Source organism: Oryzias latipes, chromosome 11 (assembly GCF_002234675.1).
Source record: "Oryzias latipes chromosome 11, ASM223467v1".
Lineage (NCBI taxonomy): Eukaryota > Metazoa > Chordata > Actinopteri > Beloniformes > Adrianichthyidae > Oryzias > Oryzias latipes.
Window position 1 is genome coordinate 23,505,578 of NC_019869.2, and position 23,343 is coordinate 23,528,920.

The window sequence follows — 23,343 nt, forward strand, 5'->3', positions numbered from 1 at the left end:
TAAATGTCAATATTGGGGGGGCTGTTTGGATGTCGCAGACTTGAATTAAGTGAGTTTTTTAGCGAGGTAAAGGTTAAATGGACTGTTTGTCTGTGGCTTAAATTAACTGGTACTCAATGAGAAGGCAGGGGCATTTCCTATTATAAGCCTGCTTAGGAAAAGGGAAAAGGGAGGAACGCTTGAATTGTGAGCACCACTCACCATCTCTACATTTGTCCAGTGGTTTTTAAAAACACTTATGGCAACAAAGAGAAAGCAAACAAATGAAGGCGTGGGGGGGGACTGATATACAAACCCTGAAAGAGGAAGGGAGAACCGACAAGTTAAGAGAGAAACAAAATGAAGATGAGGAGTACATGGAGGAAACAAAATGGGAAAGACAATCAAAATGGAATAGGAGGGAAAAAACAAAAAAACAGATGGATGTTATGATAAAAAACCTCTAGGCTTTTGGTGTCCCATTGGTTATCTGACAGCAGAGCTTATCGCATTCTTCTCCCCTTTAGGTGTCCTTCAGCTGTGGTTCTGCACTTAAAAACAGGGAACACGCACAAATGTTAAAGATTTACTTTGCCAAGCAACCAACAAGCACTTCTTTGTGTTTGCTTTGCCACCAGATCCCACTGACCCTCCATTCAGGTGCAAATATCACCAGTCCGTGAAAAGCTATTTCCCTCCAAGCACATGACATGTGCCGCCTGGTTATTTAAACCCAACAAGCCTATATCTAGCAAATAACCCAATGAATAAGGAACCCTAAAATGTTTCCATCATGCTTCCAGTTTCACTTTCTTCTCTAAAGATAGATAGATATAGAGCAGTTATGGCCACATATGCACATGAAAGGCAAAGTTGGCATCAGCTCTGCAAACTGTTGAAATTTGGTCACTTTTATAATATCTATTTTGCAAAACTAATAGTTATGTCAAACAGTAAACCTCCCTAATTAAGATTAAGCCTCTTTCAGGTCACTGATCAGTTTAATGTCAGACAAAATTTTCACAGACCAGTCTCAACAAGGCTGTAACTGTGCGTCAGATTCTTTTATTTTAGCTTCCAGTTTCTCTTAACTTTTGAAATATAAAATATCCGCAGCTGGTTTAAACTTTATTTGTACTCTAGATTTCATTTAGGAACCATAAAAATGTTCTCCTAACCCAAAACTGTCAAATTGGAAGTTAAAAAACAAAAAAATCACATGGCAACAGCCTCGTCTAACTTAAGGCCTGATAAATAAATACAAAAACGCAAAGAAAGAAAACTGATTACTAAAGTCGGTATTTTCTAAATATAATCATAAACGTGAATTCACCGTTTATGCAACTTTATGGATGGATTTTCAACACCCAGACTTTTATGGAAGCACAGTGTTCCCTCGCTATATCCAAGTTCCCCTTTAGCATATTTTTGGAGCTCTGTGTTTTGTGTCCTGATTGGCTGTGGACCTTGTCAATCAATCTCCTCCCTGGCGTGTCTGCTTTGTTGCCAGATTGGGTGGTTTTGATTTTAAAATTCCGGGAAAATATTGCTTTGTGTGCCTGGACATAGTTTGGGGTCGGTTTGGTGGTTTTTAGTTAGCTTAACGTTTTTGGGTGGTTACTTTGTGTTTTAGGTTACTTTTGGGCTGGAAAATTGTGACTATCTGGCAACACTGGTCCACTGTACAGAATGCACACAGTTAGCTGGTTAGTTGGACTAAGTTAATTGCTTCATCAATATCAGATTTTTGTTTTCATTCTATAAAAATGGACTTATTTTTCTCTGAAGGCTTGAACTTTAAGAGTTTAAAGAAAAGTGTGAAAATGTTCATGTCTGAGAGAAGTGTATAAAGTGTGTAGTGACTTCGCCGATTTTACCTTTTGCGGGATATTTATGGAACGTATCCCCAGCGATAAACAAGGGAAAACTGCACCTCTGCTTAGTATGCATTGATTTGTTCAAAAAATGTTGGTGCAGTGTCCTTGCAGTGGATACTCCCCAAGGGTTCACATTCTAGCACCCACTCTCCTGCAGTGTCTGCATATTTGCACTGGAGTCACCAACCCACATTTGCAGCCTTAACTCACCCCCCCACACACACCACATGCAGGCAGTTGTCACATCGCTGTGCCCCAGACATTTTTGAACCACAATAACAAACCAGACTGTTTATCATCCTGTACGTTGTTTTTTTTCTACTCACCGTAATTCCTGAACACTAGCTTCTCCCACATAAATCTTATTTTGCCCAATTATATAAATCTAAAAAAATAAACACAGAATTATTCTGTCTGAACTATTAGTTTTGTTACTTTTAATAATCATTCAGTATAAATTAAATGTTTGTTGGTATATCTATAAGGATCTGCATGTATGCTTTACGGGCATTGGATGTTAAAGGTATATCTTTACTCTTGTATTCACGTGAAGCAGCGTCCAGGCTATTATTTTGTGTGGACAAGTGAAAAACTGTAGTCAGGTGGGCTGCTTCAATCTACAAAGACCCAAACCAGAACATGCAATTATTTACATTTGGGTATTTTGATCAACACACCTGTTTGTGTACATTTTTTAACGCAAGATATGACTGTCGTGCTCATCTCCAGGCATGATCAGACAGAATTCCAACATCTGGAGGAACGAGTTTGACTTCAGCGCGTGACACGCCGACTACATCACACAGCAACAAGGAAATTTTTTTAACGGGTTTCCTTTTCGACAAAGCCTATGTGTACACTCTACTTTCAATAGCTGCTCCAAATGAAATTCTAACAAACATTTGTTTAAAAGATTCTGCTTTTCCTATTTTGAGGAAGAGGAAAAGTATATGGTTCTTTAATGTGACCCATCATCGAGTGTCTGGAATAGTTTAGCTCAGCAACTCTCGTAGTTCTGCTTTAAATAGCTGCTGAGTGACCAAATCATTGGATATGGAAATGAAAGCAAAAGAAATACTCATCAATCAGTTAAGAGTTCTGTAAGACATCTCGGAACTCAGAACCTGCTGAGGTTCTTTTGAAGTTTCCTCTCCTCCAAAGAAGAGACACTGGAGGTGCTCTGATGACGCCAGCAAACAAGATTTCGCACAAAAGCAGATCAAGTGGCCTTTCCACTGCGAGACACAAATGAGAAATCTATTTTACACGAGTCAATCGTGTTGCCCAGAGGAGTGTCAGTAATGACCTGACTTGAGCAGAACGCACCAGTCTAATCTTCTCTCATAAAAACTGGCTTTTAACATTTTATTCTCCTCGTCTGTCGTAACCGCCGCTAATAGGTTTTCTCCGGCTCTGCCGCTTCACTGCTGTCTGATTGAATCCGTTTGTCTCTCACGCTGAGCTTTCTAATCTTCACAAGCAGAAAACACAAAGACGTGTTCTGCAGATTTAAATGAGGACTGTGTGAAGAACATTGTTGGGCGGCCGTGGTGCAGCAGTAGGACGGTCGACCCATGATCGTAAAGGCCCTTACACACCGGGACGAATATTCGCCAGGCGTTATTCGCCAGCGTTTTTCGCCACGTTTTTTGTGTTCACACCCAGGCGATTTTCGCTGACGATGAGCCGAGCGAACATGCAATTTCATTCCCTGACATTAGATGGCGCTTAATGTAAAACAGAAATACTCCTGTACACAAGGTGGCGCTGCGCAACTTTACGCTTCTTAAAGTCGCTTTTCCCTCAGAAGAAGAGAGCAAGTATTTACGCGCTTGTCAGAATCATACAAAGAAAACATGAATATTTCAAGCACCAGTTGCTCCAACTGGTGCTTGGTTCGGGGATATTTTAGAATGTCCGTCATTATTTCTTCGCGGCTGTGTAGATGCAACTCGGCGTCTATCTTCTTCGCTGGTATGTGTGCTCAGCAAGGAAGTTTTGTGTTTGAGCGCCCCCAAGTTGTGTTTTACTGTAACTTCAGAAGCTCCAGACACATGTGCAAAAGCGGCATTCTCATTGGTCGAATAGATTTCGACGCGACGCGTCAAACCAAAAAAAACGAACCCGAGGCGTTTTTTAAAAAGTGACGCTTTGACGCGTGGCGTTTTTTCTCCTCGGTGTGCACACTCACATTGGTGCCCTTTGTTTAGTCACGAGGCGTTAAACGTCGGCATAATCGCGGGCGAAGTTCGTCCCGGTGTGAACAGGTCTTAAGATTGCAGGGTCGATTCCAGCCTTGCACGCCCATGAGTCGAACTGTCCTTGAGCAAGAAACCAAACCCCACCTTGCCTCTAGTGGTAGGTTGGCGCCAGTGTTCGGCAGCGGAGCCCCCACTAGTGTGTGAATGTGTGTGTGACTGAGTGAATGGATCTGTGACTGTAAAGTGCTTTGGGCGTAGTAGGTAGAAAAGCGCTATGTAAGTAAATGCCATTTACCATTTGTGGCCTCCTAGAGTAAAGAAACCGTCTACGAACACTTTCGACTAACAATTTGCATAATACAAAGTTTAAAAGAATTCTATTGGTTTTATGCTGCAGGAAACATATAGAAGATTCTGATATCATTTTTTTAAGTACAGAGCAAATAAATGTTTTTAGAAAACATTTATTTGCTCTGTACCTGGCCGTACCTCGTCTCTGCTCCTGCTTCTACACCTGGCTGTGGATCCTGTCTCCGGCTCGACTCGCGCCCCTGACTGTCCCCCCAACTCCATCTGGATGAAGCTCGTCTGCTGGACTTTAAATATGTAGTTGTAGAGTTAGATAAGTTAATTCTTCTCTATGAGTTCTGGCAATCGCCTGTCCGTCCTGGGGGAGGATCCCTCCTTCATGTGGGCACCCCTGAGGTTTCTTCATTTTTTTCGGAATCTGTGTTTTTTTATAGGAGTTTTTCCTTACCGTGAAGAGGGGTCTAAGGGCAGGGATGTCCAGTTTAGTTTAGTCTGTTTTGTTAGTTCAATTTAGTATTTTCTTATTGAATTCTATGTATTCATGATCCTTTTGATTTTATGTTTAACTTTTTCAATTACTTATACGAAGCCCATCGAGACGACTGTTGTTGTGAATTTGGGCTATTTAAATAAAATTGAATTGAATTGAATTGAATTGAATTAAACAGATATTTAAGGTCCAGAGAGATTCACAGGGTAAACATAATTTTTTCATTGTTGCTATTGCTTGCGTTTTGGGAATAAAGTTATTTAAGTTATTAAGTTATTTGCAGGAAGGAGGCAATACAGGCCAGTCTGATCCAGTTATTTACAGTTTTAGCAGTGTTTGTCCCATTTTCTGTGGGTGTGTATGCCTCCTGAAGCTCCTGTTACTGAAGATTTAAAGGAAACACATACTGCTTTAGCTGGTTTGACTTTAAATTACTGCTGGTGTGCTGCACGGTCAAATATGTGGTTTGGATCCAGGACTGAAAAGCAGCTGTAAAAACATGAACAAGAAAGTGGTGAAAAAGTGGGGGAAAAGGTTTCTTAAGGGGGCTGTGCTTTGGCTTTAGCAATTGAGGCTGTTGTGAGGTACCCCTACCCTTTACCTATTGTAGTTGGGATAGGCTCCAGCAACCTCATATCCCCGAAAGGGGTTAAATGGGTTTAGAAGATGGATGGATGGATGGATGGATGGATGGATGGATGGATGGATGGATGGATGGATGGATGGATGGATGGATGGATGGATGGATGGATGTGATGTTAGGAGTCTGTAGATTTTAGCTTAGTTTACTTTTTTTTTACTGGACAATCACACAGTACTTGACATTTTTAACATACTGCAAAGCACCTCATAGAAACAAGTATCACTTTAAGACTTTCATATAAATATATCTGAAAGCATTCAGACCACTTATTGAATATTGGACATAACTGTAAGCCATAAGCTCACCATTGCCAGGGATCTATTAAGAACATCATGTATCCCTAATAAAAATAAAATTTACCTGAAAACAGTCAATTACTGACTACGACTGTAACCATAACTTTCCCAATCTTTTAGAATCAAGTATAAATTTAAAAAACAAAGTGTTTCTAAAAACAGTCACAAGAATATCGGTAGATTTTTAAATATTGGATCAATAACAATAAACTCAAATCATGCAAAAATCGTCGGATACTGATACTGGCATCGATATATCGCCCATCCCTTGTGTGTAGATCTCAGGAGAGTCCATGCACAGACAAACACGCCATCCTGGGTTTTTTGTGCTTTTTACATGTGTGCAATGTGTGCTATGACACCTAGATAACCTGTGATGATGCTGGCAAGGCTCCTATATCCTTACAAAGACCTTCTGGTCCAACGCTGCAGCGTAAGTGGGCTCTCTGGATGCATTCTGTGCAGTTTTAATGAGTGAAGCTCTGCAGGCAGCTGTTCATTCTCACCCCTTCGGAATGCAAAACAAATGGCCTTTGTCACACAAATTACTGCCAACAAAGTCGTATTTGACAAAAAAAAAAAAAAACAAAGAAAGCAAAAAATGTCTCCAGACATTGAACAAAACTAAGAAAGTTGCATTTTTTGAACCCAGAGAACAGCTCATCTGTTCTTTAAACCTATAAAAAAATTCATGCTAATATCTCCCAAAAAGATATACATTTTTTATACATAGGTTTAACAACATGCTACATGTTTTTCCCTCATCCCTCCTTTCTTCCTGTACAACAGATGCACATGTCGGCCTCTGCTCCATTCAAATTCTGGCGTTAGCAGAACACTGCGTGGGTAAAACCATCGCAAAGCATTTGCCTTTTTCCCCCACAGACTGAGTTGCGAACAAAGTCGCTGCGGTTCGTCCGTGCATCGCACTCTCACCCTTTCACGTGTATCAACAAAAAACTCAAGCCCTTTCTTTAGAAGATGTACTGTAATTTGAAAAACCAGTGCTCTCACATCATTTGCCTTCCAGGATGGATGCAGTCTGAAAGGAGATTTATTCTTTCTGCTGTCTAATTTTCGACCACGGATTAGCTAATGTGTGCGTGTTGGAGGTAATACCTAAACTGCTACCAGCTTCTGGTGACAGAGACCGTAATTCACTGACTCTGTTTTTCATTAAAAACTGATGCCTGCGGGAGGAGGCAGCGTTAATGTTCAGAGAAGAGGCAGAGTTAATGTTCAGCACGAGGAAGTGCAGCAGCGAATGCAAAAGGAAGCTGGAACAGAGTGCAAATTGTGTTTGCTGAAGTGAATGTCAACTTGTGTGACAGCCAGACTGCTGTGGGGTGTCTGCCAACGAGTGAACGCGTCCGCGCACAAAGGGAGAAGGGGGCTCTCTCTCTTAGTGACATCTGAATGTGTCTGACCATGTGTGTATGTGTTGAGTGAGCTTTTTTCTTTTTTTTTTTGTTTTTTTTGGCAGGTGAAAAGCACATTTTTTATGAGAGTAGAAACTTCCCTCTCTGGGTGCACAAGCAGCGAATGTGATCCTCTGTCTACACCCGGGGTCCCCAAAATCCATGCCTCGAGGGCCGGCATCCTGCTGTTTTTCCAGAAACCCAGCCTTATTTGCTGCTGATCACCTTGATCAGGTGTGTTTAGCCGATAAGGACTTTCAATGGCAGGTTGGTTGGAAAACATGGAGGACACCGGTCCTCGAGGGCTGGATATGGGGACCCCTGGTCTACACTGATAACAAACCTGAGGGTTTAACACTGGAGATGTCGCCGGGGACACCTACATTACACATGCTCTCCGACTGTTTACGCCATCAACATGAAGTTACTGATTCGCATTGATTGCCTAGGCATCTAACAACTGTAAAGTGTTCCATATGCAACATGTATACATTGAACTATATTAATAACCTGCCCCTCCTTGTCCGATCTGTCTCCTTTGTGTCTTTCATATTTGTTTTTATGTTTTTCACTGGGTGCATGATTTCATGTATTTTAAATGATTGATTATTGTACATGTATAACTTCTATTAATGTATTTAATTGATGCTTTGGGGTTTTGAGGTTGACAATTTTACCGCCTGTCCGGGGACTACACATGAAAAATTGCCTTAGGGCTAATTCCTGTTAAAAGAATGAATAAATAAAATAAATAACTACTAGTCAGTCTCAGAATCTGCCGGAACTACATTATTTGCGTATAGGCGAAGAAATGTAAACACTAAGGATGGCACAATTCTGGTTTAAGAACCGAACCATATGTTACACCACTAAACCCAATCGTGAGGAAAGTGAATCGCTACAGACCGACTACTATGAGGCCAGAACAGTCTCGTAATTTAGAAATGCACACACTCCGATTCACAAACATGCAATACAAATTTGGAAATGCACACGTGTTTCAAAAACACACAAGCACAGTAAGCGTTTCTTGCAAATGTGCACGCTGTTTCACAAAATCACAATAAATGTTTCACAAATTCACAATAATGTTTCACAAATGCACACCCTGTGTTTCACAAACACAATTTTTTTTTAGGAACACTTGTAATATGATCCCAAAGATCATGCGGCAGGTAAACTATTGCCATCATTGAGTAATGAATCTGTCATTCAAACTCATCAGCAAAGCAGATGTGTTCGCTTTCAAATGACCAGTATGTTTTTGTCGAAATGTCAAACGATTGTGTTACATTTAAGGATTGAGAAGTTCATTGTTTTATCACATTACACAAAGCTGATTGTAAGGCAGCTGAAAGGTTTTTCTTCCTTAATTATTAGCATACAAAAAAGTATTTTCCCAAATGTCCACATTTCTTGTTGTTTCTTTTTAATACACAAATCCCATATCGAACCAAAACAACCGACCAAAAACTAGAGATTTGAACCGAATTTTGGGGATAGGGAGTCGCTACATCCCTCGTAAACATCGCAGCTCATGCTCCGGTGTTAAAGTGTGAAAGACCAAATAGGTCAGGCTCAACAAAAGGGGTGAGTTTTATATGGGGGGGGGGGGGTCCAGGGGGGTCTAAAACCTCCCAAACCTCATCAGTGTAACATGGGAAATGGTTGTTTTTAATGTAACAGTACAAAAACTGATCAATACTTGGATGACAATATGACTTGCGATACAAAAAAAGCCTTTCTGGTAGAACTGACCAAAATGAATACAGACAAGTTTCTCTGTCTATACATGCATGCAAACATTTATGGTAACCATTTATCACAGTTTATGCCATCTTTTGCAATACTGTATCGCACAAGCTAATATCGCAGTGTTGATACATTTTTGATTTATTGTGCAAGCATTCAACTTAACTAAACCTTTCGCCCACACTTAGATCAACCAATCTCTCATTGACCAATGAGACGATCTGCTCATCCTCCTAACCCAATAACACTATACTGGTGGACATGTGTCTGTAACTAGTTAACTATTAGCTTTTTCTGTGTGTCACCGAGTAACTGGTAATCACAAAAACCGGCACAACTAATTTATCTATTAGTTGCGATGGCTTTAAAAATGGAATCAATGAAACTGATCCTAACCCTGAGAATTCAAAAGTCAGTCATCCAAAAACTGTTTTACGGTCAGTTTTGAACTTGATTACCGTATATTTTGATTATATATTTTGAACTTAATCATATTCATTATAAATGTTACCTACTTGGAAAAAATAGTTGAGAGAAAATGCTTATTCATAACCAAACAAAAATGGATTATTTAGAATACAAATAACCTTTTTTTAAATGGAATTAGACTGAGTCAAAGTGTTTAGGCAGGGATTTTCAGCTCTGCGTTTTCTACCACATTATCAGCCATTATAATATAGTCATTCGCTCACCACAGAAATATCCGCCTGTCTGAATTTCACATTTAACCAGTTAATGCAAAATCGTTGAGCACATTTAACTAATGAGATCTACAATAGACATGGACATGTGACCACTTGCCGCTTAACTAGTATCTACGGCTGAGTGTAACTAGTTAACCATTAACCCAAAACAGATTTAGATAATATACTAGTGCATATATTGGACTTATGGTTTCCTTTATTTTATTTTTCTCTTGCTGTTCCTAGTTCACCAACAAAACTAATTATTTAGTAAGGAGAGTTTGATTTTCATTTGAGGACATTTATTGTCATCATTTCCTTGCCATATTTTTGTAGAAGTCCAAAGCTGAAAAAACTTAGAAAAAAAGGAAGTAGATTTGAATATGAGCTTCCTAGAGACAGTATTTGAGATTGAAAATAAAATCTGCAATTTTCCCACATACTTGTATAGAAATGATGATATTAAAAATGAATGTAAGCAATAATAAATGTACAGAACTGACTGATATCGTGTGCAAATATAAAAACACCAGGTGACAGGACTTGAACTTAAACGCACGTTCTCCTTCAGTAATATTTTTAAGAAGCGGTTCATGCAGAAATGCAAACTAAAAAGCAGCAGTCATCAATCTCCCCAAGAATCAGCAAGTCCTAGTTCAAACAGGGCAACAAGTCTGTGACAATACACAGCCACTACAAAGGCTGCGGCAGGGAGTCACGCGCGCGCCTACTCCGCCCGTGAAGTTTCCCCCGCATTGCCCCTGCCCCAAAACCCGCACTTCTATACACACACGCAGCGACATTATGAGAGGTACGCTTACCAGAGATCTGCGGTGGTCCCAAACAAACCAGCATTCGCCTGCTAGTTTCTGGTGGGTTCCGTCTGCTTCAGGAGCGTTGGACGTTTTTTTCCCTCCCTCCGCTACACTGAAAGAGCGTCGGCTGTGATGCGGTTCGGCCAGAACACGACAGCCGCGGAGGACTTCAGCTCCCGCAGCTCCGCTCCGTGGCTGCGCCGCCAACACTGACTGCAGCCCGGGCGGGCGGACGCCGGTGCGAGGAGGCGTGCCCGGACTAATGACACGCAGCGCATCATGGGAAATGTAGTAAAGTCGTCAAATAATAACTTCCGTTGAATTATTTGTTCTTTAATAATAAAAAAATGCAAATGTGAGAAAACTATACACAATTAAAAATAAGTATTTTTAATCTTTCTTTAGATAATTATTTCACATGCAACATATAGAAAGTTTTCTGTAGTACAGCTATTTAAAAGAATTGTATGTTTTTTTATTCAACAGTGACATAAATAATGTTCAGTAAATACAGTAATATTTGTTCAATAATAAGCAAGCCAAGATCTCTTTCTTTTACATTATTACAAATAAAGATAAATATACAAATTATCCCCATTTATTTTGCATCAGAGCGTTTTAGACCCAAAGTTTGTGTGTTTATCTCAAAAATTTAAAAGATATATATTTTTAGTTAAAACATCACTTTTTATGTTAAATATGAAAGCTGCTTAATTTTAGCTCATTTATGGGGACTTTAGGTGCAGCAATATGACTACAAAAGGGTGATTTAGCATGGTGATACAGACAACCACCACATTTAAAAAGAAAACGCCAAATATATGAGATAACACGCAGACCAGGAGTCTAATCTTTTGCATTTTGCTGTTTGTGTCCAGTTTTGTCACCTTATGACCACTGGGTTAATGATATTAAAAATATTAAAATGCTGAATACTGGTAGTTTTTAAGAAAACTTTTATTTAAGCTTTTGCTTGTTTTGAGCAGACACAGTCGTTGTTGTTGTGGAAATGAAGCATTCAATTAGGATCGTGTTTGTGTTTGATATTCCTGCACCGTAATTGGCAAATATTTTTCGTCTTTTTAATATTAGAACAAAACAAAACAAAAAATCCAATGTAGCTTTTTCTGTTCTGAGGTTGTTGTTTTTTTTGTTTTGTTTTTTACCACCTTTTGAATCAGTTTGGTCTTCATCCGCAACATCACACTGTTAGTTCTCTTTCAACTAAACTGAGTTTTGAGTGTTTTTCTTTGGCAAAGCAGCACGCAAACTTCTTACATATAAAAAATAACAACCATCCTTCAATTCCAATTTGTATGAGCAGGAACAAAATCAAATCACCCCGAGCAGCACTACAGAAAATAATTTTTGTTTTTTCTGTCTGGAAAGCTCAGTGAAATTTGCTTTTGAGTGTTTTTGCTTTGATAATTGCTAAATTAGAAGGGAAAAAAACAACAACAATAACTTGTGAGCTGATTTTTTGTTTGAGATTCATTTCTCTCAATTTTCCAAGCGATACTGTTATTTTCTGACAGTAATTCCTCCGGTGAGGCATGTGAATTCCCCGGGCTCAACATTGATTGGGAAACATAATAAAAGCAGCACCACTGCAGTCCAATTGCCTGGCAATCAGAGCAACGGTCTCCAGAAGGAACACATCTTCTCCAAAGTGAATTTGCTGCTTTTTCTACATGAAACCCTGTGGGTTTTCAGTCACACCACATTTTCTACTCCATTTTCTCAAGTAACTCTCCATAATTAACACTGAATAGCTGACAGCCCCCTACAGCTGAATTTGTCAAAGGTGTGAGGAGCTGTAAATGTGCTTCAATTTGCTCATTTTACAATAAAATAAAACACTCAGGTTGAAACCTTTCTGCAGCCAATTGCATTAAATTAACTCATTCCGACTAATAGTTTTGAAAGTAAAACATTTTCAGCCTTCCCGTAAAATCCACCCTTTAACGTATAACTGGCTCAAACACAAACTCAGACTGAAATTCAACAGCAAGATGACAACCTTGTTTTTCCTTCAGGTCAAACATCCCCTTGAGCATTTATTGTTTCTGAGCTCCCCCTCATTGCTGAGTACACTTCCTACAAGAATTGTGTGTGTGTGGTGTGTGTGTGTGTGTGTTTGTGTGTTGCACACTGTTTGTAAAGGAAATGCTTCTCCCTTTCAATAGCCCCACGTCTAAATTTAGAGCCACTGTCGTCCAACTGTTACAGGCCGGGTCGCACCGTCAGACGCTTAGGAAAGAGACTTGAGGCGTGTTGGGGTGAGGAGAAATTGTGTAAGTCAGGGTGTGTTGATGTGAGAACACTAAATTAGCTCACAACACGCCCTGGAACTGAATTTAAAAACACCCAGCTGTGGTGAGCAGAAGTCAAATGAAGTACAAATTCTAGATTAAGGTTCATCATTGACTTGGATGAAACTGAGATCGCCACACAGCAGGGTCTCATTTAGGAAAATCCTACAGAAAGAATGTCTGCCTTGAATTATTTTTATGCTCTGCTTTTATTTTTGCAGGTGATCTGATCTAATCTAAAAAATGTGTGAAGCAAACAGCAGCAAATCCAAACTCCCTCCATGCATTTGACAATACACACTTTGAGTGAGTAAACCTTGTCAGGTGCCAACACATTTCCTATCTAAAAACAGTATAACATCAAATCTCTTTTCACGTATGACGTTAGACAGTTTTGTTGAGTAAAGCACTTGTCTGTCCCTATTTTTAGTCTATTTGATTATGATATATGTCTGTCTGACTGTCCATTTGGAGATCAACTGCTCCTTTATTGACTTTGTTCTTGACAGAGACCCTCCCCTTCACTCGTCCTCTAACTTGATTCTGCGCTATAGCACAGCCATGATTACAAAAAGTGCCATCGTCAGTTCTCCTCTCAGCCCCTATAATGCAGTTTGAAATGTCATTGTAGACAAGACGGACAAACATGCAGCACCTTTGAATGTATTTGAGGTTTTTTTTTTTTTACAGCACTCCAAAATACTGAGGAGAACTTATCATACTTAAAAAGGTTCCCCTGTTTTTCACTTATCAGGATGATATATTGAAGGCAAAAGCAAAAAAAAAATTCTAACCTGCTTTTGACAGACATAAGGATGCATTTTCCGCCCCCAAAATTGATTTTTTAAAATACAAGTACACCTTTAAAGGTATTAAGCAGTATATTTGAGGTTTTTTGATTAACAAAACTAACTCTCAGTAATACTTTTTTACCGATAAAAAGATTCATTTCACAAAACCTCAGACTTATAAACATGGGGACATAAAAAGTGATCAGTCTTTTCTTATTATTATTTTCTTGTTGCAGGAATTTTACTCCAAACCAACTGCTCCAATGAAACTGCTTCAACAATGGCTACTATTATCATGACACCCCCAGTGGCACAGTACAGGACAAAATTAGCTTTCAGTTTTGATAACAATCTCAGAATGCCTGTATTTATTTTCTAAAGAGAAAAATTCAAGGTGAAAATCAGTTATTAATTTTAAAAAGTGGGCAGTAATTTGTGGAGGTTAAAGTGTAGTGTTCTGTACTGTAAAATGACCTATGTTTATAAAGAACAAAAAGAAGAGCCCGTTGAATTTTAAATTTTAAATCTATTGTTTGGTTTTATTTTATTGCTTTATTTTTATGGGATGTGCTATAGTGTTGTGGAACAAGCAGGTTGCCACATTAAATTTCCTTTAGGGATAAATAAAGATTCTATTCTATTCTGATCTCGGCTTTTAACTGAATAATTTATTGACTGTGAAATATTGGCACATCATTCGTTTTCTGGATTCAACTCGGGGGTTCATTTCTTTTCCTGTGGCGCCCTCTGGTGGTGAAAAAAATAAGGCTCCGGCCTCCTGTAGAGGTTAGAGGTCATGGTTCACAGAAAAGATGGCGGCGCCCCGCAAAGCTGCTGTGATTCTGAAGGCTGTGAAGAAAATATCGGTTCAATTTTGTCCCTTTGAGTCCAATGTGCGGTCCACACGGTAGGTCAAAAGTTTGTTGTGCGGCTTGAGGGTTGTTGTGTTGTTGAAAATGTCTTAAAATATGCAATCTATGAGAAAGGAGCAACAATGTCGTTAGCAACAACAGAATAGCCTAGGCTAGCAGTAGCACTCACCAATATCAAATACCCAGAAAACAAGTTATATTTGTTTTATTAAATACAAAATGCTATTCGAAATGTTGTGTACAGCTCTGGAAATACATTTCAAAATAACCATCGACTTAAAATGTGTTTGGGAAAATATATTTTGTTTAAATGACTAGTTAGTTACTGTTGTATTACGGAAAAGACAAAAACTTGTTAGTATCTCTGCTACTATCTCAATGAAAAGATAAGGGACTTAAACAGAAATGATAATATCACAGTTATTATTAAGAAATTAGCCCCAATTCCACCCACTCGGACTCCCCAAGTTGTGCAAAAAACTAGAAGACAATGAATACTAGGAAGAATACAGTAATGTATTTATTTACAAGCCAAGATATCAAAGACCACAGTACAAATAATACCAGACTAAACAGCCATCAGAAAATCAGAATGCCGCACTCTAAATGCAGCAAAGAAAGGATCAACATTTATCATAAAATAAGGGGTTCATTGATAAGTAAAGATAGCATAAAATGTATTTGAAAAAGGAAAGAAAAACAAGGGATTTGTATAATTAGTAGTACTACACATGATTGTTAAACATGTCAAATGCTTCATGTGTTTAAGATATTCTGTATAAATGAGAATTTGAGGATGTATTTAAAGGAGAGTTGCTTTTTTTTAATTGCACATTAAATAATAATATTGCAAAGACTATATGCAGTTTTCATCCCAAACAACATCATATATTATATTTATATTTGCCTTTCACTCACCTAAATATCTGACACTGGCTTTGATGAATATAACTACATAAATGTGTGGAATAAAAAGCTCTTTGCTTGCTGTTTTTTTTTTTTACTTCACAGAGAGTTTCTGGCCATGGTGGGCTCAGAAAAGGTGCGAGCAACCAACATGAACTGTGAGGTGACGTCCATCGTGACACACGACAAGTCTGAACCTGTAGTGGACATCACTTATGGTGTGTGAGGAAGACTGTGAGGCTCGCAGACAAATTCTCAACTCAACTTTATTTGAAGTTAATGGTTTTAATGTTTTATGTAGACATGTCTTTTCCAAAAACCTATTTTGTTTTAAACTGTTTCACATACACGGTTATGTCATTTATTACTAAAATATGAAGATTTACAGATAAAAACTAAAAAGTAAAGCAGACATTTTGCCTAAAGCAGGAACAAAATACAATGGATCCTCAAATTTAATCAATATTGGAACTTCTCAACCCAGCCTTACTTTACAGACGGTTTTCTGTAGGTTTAGAGGTGAATATGGAATTTTGCAGAAGTAAGAAGCTTTATTCATCACAGGAAACCTCACTTATTTATATTATTTTCTAACAGTTTGACTATTTCTTTGTTGACTACTTAGCCTGATATGTTTTAAAAGGGAATATTATAAACAAATCCAAAGTGAGGGAACAGTATTTTGCTTATTTTCGAGGCATTTAGAGGAAAAAAAGGCAAAACGTCAATATAAAGATAGAACTTTTTAAATTAATGTCATATTTTAGAATGAGAAAATTACAAATTGGGGGGAAAAAGAGGGAAAATCTGTGATATAGAAGCTAAAATTATGAAAAAGGAGGAAATTTTGAATTAAATGTGGGAGCTGAATTTCCAATTTTAGGTTGTAATAAAATAAAGTACAAAGTTAAAGAAAGAAAACACGGATTTGACTCTTTCTAACATAAGTTAGTCAGAGTTTTTACAAAGAAAAAAATAATTAAAGCCCAATAAACAATTCTGAATTTTGAATTTTATCAAGGGACTTCCTGCTTTCCCTATTTTATTCTGCAAGTTGTCCCTTCTTTAAAGATTAGAGTCCTGTAATGTTCATCATAGATGCACTACAACTATGAGGCAGAATGTAGAAAAATCATCCAGGAAATCACATTGAATGTTTTTTTTTTCAAGAGGTGATTTGTTTAAAGGAGCAAAAAAAAGTGTTTGAACAAACAGTTGAGAATTCTGTCCCTCAGATCCGTTGCTTCTCCATTAAATCACTCCTATCCTCCACTTGTTACCTGTATTAAAGCCACCTGTTTGAACTGGTTACCTGTATAAAATACACCTGTCCACGCCCTTAAACAGTTGGACTGTGACCGCTCCACCGAGACCAAAGAGCTGTGGAAGGACACCAGGGACAAGGATGTTCACCTAAACAAGACTACAATAAGGAAAGAGGTTGATGAGAAGAGATCAGCTGTTGGGGCAGTTATAGGAAAATTGAAGAAGCAAAGATCGCTGACTTGCGGGAATGGTGTGATAAGACCAAAACAAAGCTATACTCCACTCACCTTGTTTGAAGGTGGAAGAACGCTGAGTTGCATCCCAAGTGGCAACAAAGGAGAGTCTACATAGAAATCATTTCAAGGTTCTGGGGTAGTCTATCTAGCCAGTGTCTGGACCTCAATCCAACAGAGAATCTGTGAAGGGAATTCAAAATGTTTGTTTTCCAGCAACAGCCCCAAAACATCCCAGCTGTTGAGAAGATCTGCATGGAAGAATGGACCCGCCCCCCCCAAAGAAAAAAGCAGCTACAGGGTTACAAAAAGTGTTTTCAAATTTGTTCAATTCCTTATTTTCTGTCCCATTATAAAACAAAATATTTCTTGAAAACGTGATTCTTTTTTTTAACATTCTGTCTCACACAGTTGAAGTGCATCTTTGATGATTATGACAGACTGTTCATCTTCTTTAAGCAGAACAGCAACAAGAATCTGACAAATCCTTTTCTTTTTTCCAGAGTGGATATCACCCACTTTCAATTAATACCATTTATGTGACTGGAGAGGCTGGAAAACAACCTGTTTAGTCTGAATACACTGACACTTCACAGAGTTTCACCATGTGTTTAGTGCTTGACATGCTACTGAAATGATTGGTCACACAACGTTTAGCAGAAGCATGCATGTATGTCAAAGTTGAGAAGGAAAATGAAGCTGATGAGTCTGGCAGTGGGCTACTTGACTTTTGCTCAAAGTTAACTTTCCACCCCTGAACTCCTCACACATTGTTTCAATGTGACTCATCTTATTATGTCTTCTTTTTTCTTTTAGTGGATGGAGAGAGACTGCTGATGAAGGGAGCAAAGTTGACCAGCGCTGAAATGCTGAGTGCGTTCCAGTCCCGCTGCACAGCCAAGGACACACAGACAATAGGTGGAGGAAAGAAATGACCACACGCCTGTTGACGCAGGAAGTTGTTTGTATTTATACATGTACAATAAAAAAACTAAGTTGTTGCACAAATATGTTGCTTCATGCTAGATTTCTTCTTTTTTTTTTGTTTTTTTTTTAGCCATCTCATCACTGGAACAGTGATCTCTTTTGTAATGTTCCAAGTTAAAAAGTTCAGAGGACACTTTGCCAGCATTTATTATTCAAATCTTGAATCCAATCCAATCCAAATGCGTTTTGCAGTCAGTTCCTGCAGGATGCCTGAGGTCTGAGTGGGAGACATGTCATTCAGAGCAAAGGTTTCCATGCAACAACACAACTTTCCCCCACAAAAATGCCACTTGGAAGTCTTTTTTCATCAGCAAGTTAGATTTTTAGCATTTAGCAAAAAAATCCTACCTAAGAATGAATCCAGATTTTAGAAGTCTTGTTTGTATGTGCTTTCATGATACTAGTTTTTTCTTTCTGCCTTTCAGAAATGCTTCTTTAAGTCTGCTATGACCTTTTTGCACTGGCTTCCAGTCAGGCTTAGGATCAATTTAAAATGCTTTTTATTAGTATATAAATGTCTTCATTGGAACAGGACCTTCATTTTATTCAGAAAGGCTTTTAGTTGATGACCGTCCCGGAGCCCTCAGGTGCTGGTGGTCCCCAAGGTCAGAACAAAAACCCACCACATTCCTGCACCGTGGGCCTCATCTGTGGAACGGCCGGCCTGAGGATGTGAGGGTTTCTTCCACTGTGAATGTTTTTAAGAACAAACAGAAAACTTCTCTCTCTAGCTTACCTTGAGGAGGTTTTTCCCTTTCCCCTGGTTTTAGTATGATTTAATGCACTTTTTCTACAATATTATGTGTGTTGGGGGACTTTTAGTAACTATTTTTTACTTGTATTTATTTATTTAAAGTCGTAGGTGTTCTGTAACAGGAAAAGTGCTTTGTAAATATAGTTGATTTTGAATTTTACATTGTTTTTCGAAACACGAATCACCTCTACTAAGAAGCCTCGATACAGGAATTCTTTAGGTGACAAGAAACACACAAAAAAACAAATACCTGGCCTAAGAGGTCACTTCTTAACATCACTGTAAGTTTAAAAAATACTCAATTCCTGTTTCAATTCTGTGCTAGGCTAGGTTATGAATTTGGAGGCAAATCTGCCTTTTAGGACCAATCAGATTTGCCCAGATGAGGTGCAACACACCTGCTGTAACAGGTGTGTTGGAATTGTGTTGAGCTGTAAAGGACAAAACAAGTAAAACGTGATTTTTACATTAATGCAAACTTTTTATTCATTTTTTTTACTATTGCTGTTCCCTATTTTCTCTATTTTTTTTTAATTAGTGGTTTTACTCCAAAGATTTGTTAATTTCTTTATATTTTCTTTCCAAAATCCTGCAGTCACCCAAAACTCAACTATGAAAAATGAACACAAACATGTAAAAAATGATTGTTTTATCAAGTGAAACCAAATTTACAAAAAAGAAGTTGTTGCCTGAGAAGCGTTTGACCAATCACACAACCTGCTGATAACTAGAGTAATTGGAGGCGGGAATTAAATGATTAGGATGTGACGTAGACGTCCGTGATTGGCCACACATGCAGTTTCTCCCTCAGAAAAAAGTGGACTGGTCCTTTAAAAACACCCAGCAACTACTGTTCTGCACACAAACTGACCTAAAAAACTAATTTAGAATAAGGAGTTTGTTGGCATCTTTATTTTTCCCCTTTCCTTTTGGTCCATCGAGAAGCAACGGAAAATGGCTGAAAAGTTTGTTGGAACTTGGAAAATGATTTCCAGCGAGAACTTTGACGACTACATGAAGGCAATTGGTAAGAGGAGTCATCGGGTTGAGATACAGAGACTAAGCTTTAATAAATGAACGAAAGTGGAATTTTTTTTTTTTTTTTTTTTTAAAAAGCTAATTTTAGGAGAAATGCGTTTTTGTAGGTTTTTTTTTTTTTTTTTTTTTTTCAAATTTGATTTAACTTTTTTTATTTTTTTTGTCATTAGTAACAGTTAACTTTTTTTTTTTCTTCCCCACCCCCCCCCCCCCCCCCCCCTTCGTTCCGGCACAGGTGTAGGATTTGCAACTCGGCAGGTGGGAAACCGCACCAAACCCAACCTCGTGGTGAGCATCGAGGACCAGGGCACCATCTCCATGAAGTCCCAGAGCACCTTCAAAACCACCGAGGTCAAGTTCAAGCTCAACGAGCCCTTCGAGGAGACCACCGCGGACGACAGGAAGACCACGGTGGGTGGTGGCGCGCGAGGCGGACGCCGCGAGCGGTGGGAGCGACGTGGGGTGGGAGTGTGCTGGAACTGACCGTTTCTCCGCTTCTTCTGCCCCGCAGACCGTGATCACGCTGGACAACGGCAAGCTTGTGCAGAAACAGAGCTGGGACGGGAAGGAGACGAGTATTGAGAGGGAGATCTCTGATGGAAAATTGATAGCGGTGAGAATTTTTTTTTTTTCCATTTGCATGTTTAAAAAAAAATATCCCTGAAAATATTTCTCACACATACGAAATGTTTCAATTCTCCACAGAAATGCATTATGGGAGATGTGGTGGCGGTGAGGACGTATGTCAAGGAGGCATGAAGACACTCACTCTGACTGGAGGATGACGGGCTCAGTTCAATGAGCGAGATGCCAAACTGAGGAATGTTTTACTCTGAAAGTATTCCTTTGTTACCAAAGTCAGGATTTTGTGCCTCTGTTAAACATGTCCTGTTCAGCTGCACTTGAAATTATTGTGAATAAAAAGCATGATTTTTCTCTCTGGAAAAAGTGTCTTCTTGAGAAGCTGGGGAGCGTTTTCTTGGATTTCTAAATGTAAAACTTTTCTAAGTCTTAAACTTGGAAAGCATGTGACTGGCCTCCAGAGCCCACCTTGGTTTAAAAGCAATACTCTTCTGCAAAGCTGTGAGGAGCCTGAATGTGACCTCACAGGGAGGGTTTTTTTTTTTTTTTTTTTTTCCTCCCCAAAATGGTCATGGGTTTGTTTTCCATTTTTCTTTTGGACGATGCAGTATTTCCCACAGTACATGTACGACGGCTGTGAACTACATGCAGAGTTGGCTCATGGTTGCATCTGTCCCCCACCCATTGGCCCCCGATCAAGTTTTTGTGCAAGATTCTTGACCACTTTCCCATGACAGGAAAGGGAGACTTGTTACTGATTAGACCTAATGGCCAAAACAGCTGAACCAGGTGGAATTTAAGTTCCACTCTGGCTGGACAATGGAACTGGAAAAGGGGAAGTTTTCAATATGAACTTAAGGAAAGGTCAAATGCATGAGAACATGAACTTTGGTTACTATTGACAGTTCAGCAGTTCAATCCTTCAGATTTCAGCAATCTTTAAATTGGCCTCTTTGCAAGTATAAATGACTTTGATTTTAAGAACTAAAGTATTTTGGTTCTAAACGTGTAGAGCAGGAATTCGGTGTGGAAAAAGTGGTCCTAGAGGAAACATAGCCCACGTGTTATAAAAACATTTGTTCTGCATCATCAGGACAATAGAGCTGCAAATAGTAAAAAAAAAAAAAAAAAAAGCCCAAATGCATGCATGAAATTGCACTTTTTAAACAAACTTCCAATTTCATTGTTCAACTCCTGACTTCTTTGCATCTAAGCAAAAACCAAATCCTGACCCCATTCCCACATTGTGCTCTTTACGATCCAGACTCATGCCGATTGTGTGAGCACAACGCTAAGCGCCCCAAAAGGCCATCTGCAGAGGATCGACTTACAGGTGCCGTGTTTAACAATCCACAGGCGTCCACATCACTTTGTTTGCATAACTGCAGGGAACGACGCATCCCCACCTCCATCTTTTCATCTCCGACATCTTGCAGGAATTGTCCACAGCATTGCCAATTAAGCACAGCACACTGGAGTTTGAAAGGCAGCTCTTGGAACATCTTGAAGCAGTTGAAGCATTGTTTTTGGCAAGTGGCTGAACATCTAATTTGATTTTAATCTGTACACATTATAAACACTAAAGGCAGCATAAAGGCAGAAACTCTAAATGATGAGAGAGGACCTACACTGCCTGCAGTTTTCTGGGAGAAACGTTGACGAACAGATTAGTTTTAGTGATCAGAAAGCAGTTTGTGAGCAAACTGTGTAAAATAAATCTGACTACAAAGCGGCTCAGTGCTCCGCTTCCAGCACATGTTCTCATGACCGCTAGACAAACAAATATGGATGACACTCGGGATGTTTTGTGTCACAAGAGGCTTTCAGACTTTTGAAGAATGAACTCACATCCTTTGCAAAACATCTGGAAAGCTCCACTTCAGATGCAGCGTTGACACCCTTCCTCTGCTTGTTCTCGGCCTGGTCTTAACTTAAACCTTCAAACACAATTCATGTTCAAGTGCCTCGATGGAGCTAAGGATGCATCATATACTATATGAGCTGCAGCTCTTACACTATATGTATGACCTTTGACTCTTACTGGACAACCAATGCTCAGTCAGAAGAAGCTTATTTTGTTTCTGTTTTTGCGCCTTATCACTGAAAAACTGGTGATAGCTAAGGAATGTTGAAGTACATGTTTGATAGTATAAAATAAACAGTATTCTGTGTTGTATCAGCACTGCTAAAATTTCATTATCACTGAGGTCTTTTACAAAACAAAGAACTGAGTCCCGGCCTACTTAGCTGTTTTTCAGATGTGAGGAAAGTGTTGATAGCACTCTGGATACACATAATTAGGCAGATAACCTAATAGGGCTTTGGTTGTGTCTTTGATGTTAGATTAAAAAATAGCAAATGCAACTTGAAAAGATTGTCCTTTAGAGACAAAAAATAAGCTGGGATGTCTCATCAGCTTGTGAAGTTTGAACATTTGACTAGAAATCATTTCAATTGTGTGTTAAGCTTCGTTCACGCCACCCTCGGCAACGCAAACCGCCACTTCCAATGAAAAGTCTTTGCAAGCGTGCGCACATGTGTATTTCGGGCTTCCGCGTTCACAACTCTCATGTTCATGTGTACCTATGCACGTTTTCAAGTTCTACGTACAAAACGCATGTCCATTGAACGCGTATTGAAAGTTAAACCACTTTGACCAACAACGGATTCGCATTATGTAGTGACGTATGAATGGCAACCCTTTCAATTCATGGAAGTGCTAACGATTTGAAAATTGATCACGGAGGAGAAATGAATAATTGTGGTTTGTGCCCGGCTGAAATAAAATGACACCAAGTCCTTCATGTATTGGAAGCTGTAAAAGAAAAAGCCTGGAACTAGATTTGCGCCGCGTCGACACTTCAGAACAAGCCTCTTTCGAAGCTAGGACATATGCGCTACTAAACAGTAGAGAGAGAAAAAAAGAAGCCCCTCCCTGCTCCTTCAGTGTGAACGCCATGAGCTAAATGCAGGTTTAGGACCAAGCTGTGACGAAGAGGAGGAGGCTTTGGATCCAAATGCAACTGTGTTTATTAACAAACACATACACTACTTGAAAGGAGCAAACAAGCCTGTCAGTTAACATCTAGGTGAGAACAAACTGGACAAGGGCGGGGCAACATGTAAAAATGTAGTCAAA

General features: G+C 39.1%; 3 protein-coding genes across 3 annotated transcripts in view; 2 read left to right on the plus strand and 1 right to left on the minus strand.

The window, feature by feature from the left end:
- pag1 (phosphoprotein membrane anchor with glycosphingolipid microdomains 1) overlaps nucleotides 1-10,697 on the minus strand; it is a 51,602-nt gene extending 40,905 nt beyond the window's left edge. The window contains exon 1 of the mRNA XM_023960178.1: nucleotides 10,470-10,697. The gene's annotated coding sequence lies outside the window, so the exon portion shown is untranslated. The remainder of the gene's footprint in view (nucleotides 1-10,469) is intronic.
- A 3,649-nt stretch (nucleotides 10,698-14,346) lies between these two features.
- mrpl53 (mitochondrial ribosomal protein L53) lies at nucleotides 14,347-17,853 on the plus strand. Its single transcript, XM_004074237.4, has 3 exons — nucleotides 14,347-14,473; nucleotides 15,450-15,562; nucleotides 17,660-17,853. The coding sequence occupies exons 1-3, from the start codon at nucleotides 14,379-14,381 to the stop codon at nucleotides 17,776-17,778; spliced, it is 327 nt and encodes a 108-aa protein (XP_004074285.3). The 5' UTR covers nucleotides 14,347-14,378; the 3' UTR covers nucleotides 17,779-17,853.
- A 1,579-nt stretch (nucleotides 17,854-19,432) lies between these two features.
- On the plus strand, nucleotides 19,433-20,570 carry LOC111948214 (fatty acid-binding protein, heart-like). Its single transcript, XM_023960179.1, has 4 exons — nucleotides 19,433-19,611; nucleotides 19,858-20,033; nucleotides 20,134-20,235; nucleotides 20,328-20,570. The coding sequence occupies exons 1-4, from the start codon at nucleotides 19,539-19,541 to the stop codon at nucleotides 20,379-20,381; spliced, it is 405 nt and encodes a 134-aa protein (XP_023815947.1). The 5' UTR covers nucleotides 19,433-19,538; the 3' UTR covers nucleotides 20,382-20,570.
- Nucleotides 20,571-23,343: the final 2,773 nt, after the last annotated feature.